Source organism: Pezoporus wallicus, unplaced genomic scaffold, assembly GCF_028554395.1.
Source record: "Pezoporus wallicus isolate ANWC-B61680 ecotype Strahan unplaced genomic scaffold, APGP_CSIRO_Pwel_v1 contig_11996, whole genome shotgun sequence".
Taxonomy (NCBI): domain Eukaryota; kingdom Metazoa; phylum Chordata; class Aves; order Psittaciformes; family Psittacidae; genus Pezoporus; species Pezoporus wallicus.
The window spans coordinates 405,238-413,939 of NW_026641627.1; the positions used below are offsets into that span (position 1 = coordinate 405,238).

The 8,702-nt window shown below is 45.6% G+C and overlaps 1 protein-coding gene across 1 annotated transcript; it reads right to left on the reverse strand.

Annotated features, from left to right (window-relative positions):
- Window positions 1-293: 293 nt before the first annotated feature.
- Window positions 294-4,533, reverse strand: SRSF6 (serine and arginine rich splicing factor 6; the record flags this gene model as incomplete). The annotated part of the gene is made up of 5 exons (XM_057424669.1): window positions 294-1,824; window positions 1,945-2,034; window positions 2,376-2,584; window positions 2,809-2,936; window positions 4,362-4,533. Coding segments are annotated over 5 exons (963 nt in total), but the record flags the coding sequence as incomplete, so codon positions are not given.
- Between the last annotated feature and the right edge of the window lie 4,169 nt (window positions 4,534-8,702).

The following is an 8,702-nucleotide window of genomic DNA, read 5'->3' on the forward strand; positions in this document are numbered from 1 at the left end:
GATGTGCTCCTTGTGCCTGGTGCAATTCATCTACACAGATGGGCAAAATTCTGAGCAGTCAGGGGTGCTGCTTCCACATCCAGTCACACTCCAAGGAAGGACAATGTGTTAGGCCAAAGGGTGCTTGGCTGGCTAGCTGGTCTCAAGCACAAAACCAAGTGCATTTCCAGAGCTCCCAAGTCTCTTACTAAAACAAAGAAGTTACTCCAGCAAAAGAGGTAAGTAGGATAAACTGTGATTTCCCCAGCATGAGGCAGAAAAAGAATCCCATTACACTGCAATAAACACAAGAGTTTGAGTCACCGATTTAATTTTATACAAGTCAAACTACACGTTGTATAAAGAGTACAAGGCAGTTCTAATGTTCGCTATTGCATGTTACAAAAATCAATTTAGCTAGAAAGGGGATTTTTTTGATGAGTCCTATTCCACAATTTGAGTTGGCAACTGTGGTTCAGCAAAGCCTTTGTTAAGACTAGAACTCTAGCTCAAAGACTACATTTCCCATAAAAGTTCAGACTTACACACAATAGGATTATAGTTCTCATCTGAAGCAAAAACGTTAACATAAATGAGTCAAAAAGGAGGGAAGACAGTGTTATTTTAGCTAGTTTTCATATCCAATAGTTATTTAGAGGCTGACAAACCATATGACATACTAGTGACTTGGACTACATCCAAGAGACACATGAGTGTCTGACAACAGTGACACTGACACTCAAGGGGAAAAAAAAAAGTCAGAAAGCTTTCCTTCTTTCAAGTAGGAAACACAGGGGGGTTCAGCAATACTGTATGATACAGGTTCCAGAGTACCTTTATTACCTTTAATACAGTCACAGTATTGGGGTGGGGGAATGTTCTTTTGGCAAGTTAAGATACAACAAACACACTCCAACTTGGGTTTATTGCTCATCTAAAATCTTCCCAGTATTGTTACCGGTTTATGTAGTTTGCAGCCTGCTTCCAGAACTTAAGCTGAAACAGAATTCTCTGAGCTGACCAGCAAGGCAATCCTGCCCTTGGCAGCAAGCTGGAACCTATAAGCTAATGATATCCATAGTTCTAAGACCATGAAGCAAGGAAAAAAAAAAAGAAAAAATAATGATAGTTTAAAAAAAGCCCAGATTTAAGCCTGTTTATATTCAGTTTATTTTTCTTTATAAAAAACCACTCTACATTTAAGAGTAGTTAAGTTACTCCTGTGGAAATGCTATAAAATCAAAGTTTTAGCTGAATTTCTACAAAAGGGGGAGTTTTAGTGCTTTATACCACCATCCGAGCTCTTAATTTCCAATCTGGGATACAAATTAAACCTTTATGCCTCAACTTAGTTCTTAGGCCATTTGCTCCTGCAAGAGAAAAAAAAATCCCAACCTCTCAAGTACTAACATAACACTAATGGCCTGACAAGTAGGAAAGTGTTCCATAATAGTGTGCAATGTAAGAGGAGAGTTCTAGTCTTAATCTCTTGAACTAGATCTTGATCGTGAGCGAGATTTTGAACGAGATCTGGAGCGGGACCTCGATGCAGCTCTTTTGGGTGGCGACTCTGAACGAGCCTTGGCAGATGGCTGCTGCTGCGGAGAATTGGAACGAGACCTACTCCTTGACCTGGACTTAGACTTAGCATCTCCTTTACCATTTTCTTTGGGAGATCGAGACCTGGACCTGGATCTGGATCGAGACTTCTCAGACTTCTCCTTGGATCTGCTGTGAGAGCGTGAACCCCTGTCAGACTTGGGTTTTGATTTGCTCTTTGATCTAGACTTCCTGCTTTTAGATCTGGAACGTGAGCGGTCTTTGCTTCGTGACCTGGATTTAGAGCTTTCAAAAAGAGACAAAGTTTATTCTACATGAACTGAAGTGTACTTACAGCAGTTGGCAGTATCTATCAATGTATAAGCAGCAATTCCTGTACTAACAGAAAACAAGGGATCAACTCACCGAGAACGGCTTTTGGAGACACTACGGGACCTGCTGCGGCTGCTCCTACTTCTACGACTTCTGCTTCTAGACCGTCGTCTAGAACGTGACCTAGAAACACGGAATATGTAATTTATTCCTCATTCCTTGCCTAGTGTGCTCTGCTATCTAACACAGAAAGGCTGCCCAGGAACTTCTAAACAAGTATGGCCACATCAAGTTGTACTATCAACACACCTGGATCTGATACACTGTCAATTAATTGCATCTGATGCTTTACATGTGAAAAACTCTCAAACCTGTCTTTACTGTATGTAGAGTAACTCTTTCTACATTCTTGAGCATCATCCTCTTCCTAAAGCAGCTGAAGGCCACTCCCGCCTGTAGGGCTACCCAGACCCATTTTTAGCCCGAGTAACTTGATACATAAACTGACTTGTCCCAGAAGTTACCTTGACCTGCTGCCAGAGTATGATCGCCTATGGCTTGACCGTGGCTTGTCTTCAACCAGCCTGATCTTCCTCCCATTTATCTCTGTGCCATCCAGTTTGTCCAGAGCACGCTTCATGTCAGAGTAGGATCGGAACTCAATCACTCCTTCATTTGTACGCTCTTTGTGAGCATCTGCATAGGTTACCTCACCAGCTTGCCTCATGAAATCCTGCAAAGAGTAGATGAAGAGTTGCATAACTATTCGCCACACTCTTCACAAGTACATGAGCTTAAGACAAGTCTCATCAAACACAGAAGCACTAATTACATGTAAATATTCACACACAAGTATCTCAATTATTTCCACCTAAATCAAAAGGAACATCAATTTTAAAGGAAGCCATTGCTTCCTGCTAGTCACAACAGGCTCCGTGGTGGAACATTAATACATACTTTCAAATCCTGCCAACTACAGCGACTGGAAAGGTTTTCAACAATCAGTCTGTATTCTGTACGAACAGGCGGTCCGTATTTATCTCTTCCAGATTGTCTCCGACTGCTATATCCGCCACCACCCCCACCTTTATTGTACAAAGAAATAAAGTTAGATTGTCTCCTAGCATGAAGAAAACTAAATGTTCTGAAAAAGTTAGTTAAAACAGTTATATTTACTGGAGTAGGACTTTATTTCTCTAAGCCTCCAATAAACTTTGCAATTTTGCCATGATCTACATTAATGGCAAATCAAACAGACTAAAATCCTACAAGTCTGTGCTCCTAAGTTCTGTTAGAGAGTGACTGCTCCTTATTAGATTCACCTTGCTAAGTTTTATTTTACAGAACATTGTAAAATATAAAACTTAACTGATTACATGCATTTCTACAATTTACAAAAACGTTTACTAGTTACACTAAGTACTTACATCACAGTATGAGGTTTTTGGTGGTGGTTTGGCCACAAAACACGCAAGGTAACAGTCACCTAGTTCAGTTTAACCAGTTTTGTCTAACCCTTGGAATCCTCACCATCACCCTGCGTCTAATGGCAAAAGGCTGCTGTCGTCATGGCTTCCGGTAAGGTCAGCCAAAGGGTCATAGGGCAAGGGTCACACAATGTATGGAAAAGCCATGGCCAATCAGGAAAGGCAGTCATCTTAGCCTCAGTGGACACAGCCTCAGCCCCACTGGTCACTTTTAAATTGAAACATCAAGGACTTGTTAAAAAGTTTGAATTGAACATGCAACAATTTTAAACAACATACATTTGATTCTTCTTAAGACAGAACCCCGCCCCCCCCAAAACACCAAGCTCCTAGTGATAAACCAAAGTTGAGCCTCAGTACTTTGAGGTTACAGTATGAGGCTGGTTCAGCTCTATATAGCTCAGCTCAAGAAGCTACACGAATCAGCTGAACGTGGAACTATTGACAATATCCCCCACTCAGCCCAACAGATTCCTACTTGAAAACCTCCCCCCACCCCCTCTATATATTCAACTGAAACATTCACAGCTGAGTGCTTCCACCCCAATTATGCAACAGTATTTATTAATGTAAGTGATGCGACATCACCGTTCGATTCAAATACTCCCCAAGAAAACAGAAGCTCTAAAATTAGCAGAGCATTCCGCTTGTAATGAACAAGAAACCTTTTCTAGAAGGCCACAACTTTGCAGCCACAATTGCCCTCTAATCTCCCAACCTATCTGCCCTCTTAAGTTTCTTAGGGGATACCCAAGTGCACGGCTGGTGCCAGGAAGAACGTTTGCGGCGCTAGGCCTGCAGCTTGCTCCCTGCCATGCACCGGGTACCCCCCCCGCGCCGTGCTTCCCCGAAATAGCAACCCCCCCTTTCCCCCGCTCCGCCCCAGCCCGCGGGACTCGGTCCCATCGCTCCTTCACCCCCGGCTCTGCCCTGCCACACACACAGCCGAGCCGCCTCCCCTCGCCTCCCGCCCCTCGCCCGCATTAGCCTCAGAACCACGCAGAAAGACGGGCCAGTACTCACTGCGACTACTGTAGCTATACCCGTCCCTGTCGCGGCGGGGGCCGCGGGCGTGCTCCACGATCACGCGTTCCCCGCACAGATCCTTGCCGTTCAGCTCATAAACGGCATCATCGGCGTCTCGGGAGTCCTCGAACTCCACGAAGCCGTAACTGCAGGAAGAAGAACGGCGCCATCAGCCGCCCGCAGCTCCGGTGATACAATGCAAATGTAGGGACGTGGTTACTCTACTTCTAGGCCGCCAGCCTAAGGACCGGGAGTTGTGGTGGTGAGGCCAGAGGAGGCGGCGGAGCTGCTGCGAGGGCTGGAGCAGCTCTGCTCTGGAGCCAGGCTGAGAGAGCTGGGCTGGGGCAGCCTGGAGAAGAGAAGGCTCCTGAAGGGGAGACCTGAGAGCAGCTCCAGTGCCTGAAGGGGCTGCAGGAAACCTGGAGAGGGGCTTTGGACAAGGGCCTGTAGGGACAGGCCAAGGGGAATGGCTTTAACCTGACAGAGGGGAGACTGAGATGAGCTCTTAGGCAGAAGCTCTTCCCTGTGAGGGTGCTGAGGCACTGGCACAGGGTGCCCAGAGAAGCTGTGGCTGCCCCATCCCTGGCAGTGTTCAAGGCCAGATTGGAGCAAGCTGCTCCAGTGGAAGGTGTCCCTGCCTGTGGCAGGGGTTGGAGCTGGATGAGCCTTAAGGTCCCTTCCAACCCAAAGTATCCCATGGAGTCTGTGATTTTTCCCAGCTGCATGAAGAGCAGCTCATGGTCACCTAATGCTTCAGTGCTGTGAGCATCAATATCAGTAATGCTACTGCCAAAGACACTGCTATTGCCTGCAGATGTTGCCCTGACTTAATCTGTAACGAAGGGACTGATGAGTTTGAGTTAAAGAAGTGGGGGAAATCTTCATTCTCACTTTTTTTCTCATGTAATTAAAGCTTGATTCATATGGTACAACAGACAATGAATGACCTCTTTCTTCTCCATTATAGTGGACATTGCTTGGAAAATTTCTTCAGTTCTGTGAGTGTTTTCTGTCTGCTTTAGAAAGATTTATGCAGGTAAAGTCACTAATTTCCAGCCCTGCTGTAGTCTTTTCGTACAATATCACCAGGAGATACTTGCAGGTAAATTTAACTGTTAGCCAGGCTGTAGTGGTCAGCAGCTCTGTGTAGAGAATTCAAAAGGCTTTTTGTTAGTCTTGAGCAGCCTGACACAGAGATGTGTTGTACCTTGCCCTGAGCCTACTGAAATAAAAGCTCTCCTGGAAAAGCTGGGTTGTCTCTCACACTCATGGTCTTCAACGTTCAGCTGTTCTGTTTAGAGGACAAGCACCAGTGCTTTCTCAGGATCAGGTATATGGGAACACTATTATAGCTATTTATGGCTAGAATGCAGTAGCATCTCTGAGCCTCTCCCATGGACAGCAATATCACTGCAGTAAGCTTTGTATACACAGAAATAAAGGGTGGATTCTCCTACCAAAGACGTGCAATATAGGAAAAACCCATTTGTTTTAAGTCATTTGTATCTTCTTTGACGTGACTGCAGGTTGCAACACGTGACCATAAAGGTCTTCTCCCCACTGCAGTTGTATCCTGTTATTTGCCACTCCTGTTCTCCTGAGAGGATAATGATTCACTGGCCTAAAGATTAAAAACCTTGGATATGAGCATTCATCTGAAATGTCTGTGCTGGCACCTATGGGGTAGGAGAGCTGCATGCTAAGACTTGCTGGAAGCAACCCAATTAGATAGTTCTTGGTAAAACATCCTGTGCTCAGTCGAAGATAGTGTGCAAGCCTGTCCTGAAGTTCGAGGAAAAGAAGGAAAGCTAAGCCTGTTCTTAAGGGCTTCCCTGTAAGAGGATGCTCTTCAGGATCAGAGCCTTAAGTAACTGCCTTTCCAGAAAGATCTTCGGTACTTTCCTCATGGCCCATAAAAGCTGCTCTCTCGTAGGTGATAACACTCATTTCAATGTCTCTGCAACTTAGTATAAGGAATTTCTTTCCCCCTTCCAACAGGGAAAAAATAAATTCTTCATACAGAAGCACTGTTTGTGTATCCTCTGAGCTCCGAGACCTCAGCTGGTATTTATATCCCTGCCTTTTCTGGGGAGAATATCCCCACATGATGCCCTAGAAATGGATGAAAACCAGTCTGGTCAGGGCCATATGGAGCACAGGTAGTCCCTGCACTTTCTGACCTGGTTTTCTGCATGCAAAGAACTGAGCTGGGACTTCCCCATCCTGAGTGCTGGGATGTCAGGCGGCAGCAAACAAGAGCAGATGAGGGAGCCGGTTCTCCTGTAATGAGACAATCAGATAAACCCACTCCCAAAAGCAACACTGGGCTGGGGAAAGTCCCAAAATGAGAGCCTGCTTATATGATGGCCCTCTCTGGGAGGACATCTCAAAGCTTTTGACAGATGGCAACAGCCTTAGGGGACTTGTTGGCTGGGTTAGGACCAGCCTGATGCCAAGAAGGATAATGACAAAACCTCTCCCTATTCCAGAGCATTTTAGGGACCTATCTGACCAGCCTTGGCTATAGTTAGAATGGTTTAGCCCTGTGCTTTCTTATGTCTTATGGTCTGTTGGTAATCCTGGAAGGCAAGAAGTGGCTGTACAACAGTGACATAGTGACCAGAGATAAACCTCACCTCTTACACAGTCCAGGCAGGCTGGTGGACGTTGCTCAGAGATGCACATAAGATCCAATTACCTTCTTCATCCTTCTGGATTGGTTCCCTCATCCCAGTTCCCTGACCTCTCTCTGTTTTGTCCTGTTAATTTTGATGCCCTTGACGTAACAATCCTATTTCTGATGTGCATGAGCACACATGCAGCTGCACATTCAACCTCTGAATCAATAGCCTTTCTCACACAGTGTTGTGAGTGCTCCTGACCCCTGGGAACCCAGGATTCATGTCTCAAATGCATTAGTTTTGTGTCCTGATCCATCAAATCAGCTGGCACTACAGAACTGGAAATTGCAGCTCTGTAGTTCAAACCTTTGGTGCTTTTCCCTCGGCACTTCAGACAAAGAGAGAAATGGGGAAAGAGAACTATCACAGTCATTTCATACCACTTCCATGGCAGAAGGTGGGAGGAGCATCAGAAGAAGAAATTACAATTCATCTTTTTTCCTCCTAAGGGCAAAAGGCTCTGATCTCTCCATACAAAGGTCTGAAGTCTGTAATTATTCAGTCTGTGAGATGTGAAGCAGAGCTCTGCTAATCTTTCATGGGCCTTTTATTGGTAGTCCAAGAAAAAATAATCACCTGTAATTTGTGTGTCTTGTTGAGGGCTAATATTTGGGCAGTGATTATTCCTTATAATCTGTTGTCAGAGGAGCCCTTGGTGTGAAATTCGTGTTCTTTCTCCAGCCCTGCCAGCAGCAGGTTAGGCCATATGTGAGTGTCTCATGAAAACAGCATAAAATATGCATATCATGAATTTATTATGCACCAGCTGTTTGTGGCAGGACTGCGGTGTCTCAGGATGCTGCTGTGAAGTGTCTGCCTCTGTTACACTTCCCTCTCCCATCACCTCATCCTCATCACACCTCTCTTGATGGAGAACCCAGTTCTGAACCTGGGTGCTGCTCAAGAGGAAAAATGGGCAGACTGGCAGGTTTTTCCACCTTTTCCATAGTTCCTTTGTGTGAATCCCATAGGCCTTAATGCTGAAGGGCAGATCTGGATGCACGTGTAGAACATGGGCAAATTCAGTTCAGGCCTTTGGCATCTGGAAAGTGTGATCATTGGGTGTTTCACTGCAGACAGACCTGCATCTCCTTTTTGGCTGTGGGGAACAGAGGCTTAGGGAGGCCAGGGGCTGTGAGGTCTCTCTCTGGCTGTCTGCAGGCCCTATCTGCAAGGGTCCCTTCTTCTCGCACATGGCTCCTCCTCCCCAAAATTCAGGGTCAAGGAGTGTTGCAGGGGATAAAGTTCTCTTCCGTAGGATGGGGGAGGAAGGCAAACTGACAAGTGCTGTTACAGAGACAGGCCACTGCAAGTCAGCATGCTTTAAATGAACGATTTCCTATGGATTTTTAGTCCTCCACCTGCACAAACCTGTTAAAACTTGAGAGCTCAAAAAAGCTGCTGTCATCCAGTCACAGCACAAACTAAAACCTCTAAGTGAACCAAGGCACAGGAGATGTTAACAGGATCTGTTGTTCAAACAGCTCGTTCTTCTGCTGTGCCTCAGGAGCTCCTTTGTTCACTGGATCAGCCTTGCCATGGACTCCTGAGCATCATTCCAAGCTTTGGACCAAAATGGGGCCTTCTGACACGTGTATAGAGCTGCTGAACTGACTGTGACTGTTTCTGTGCATTAGTGACTAGGATGTGACTTTCT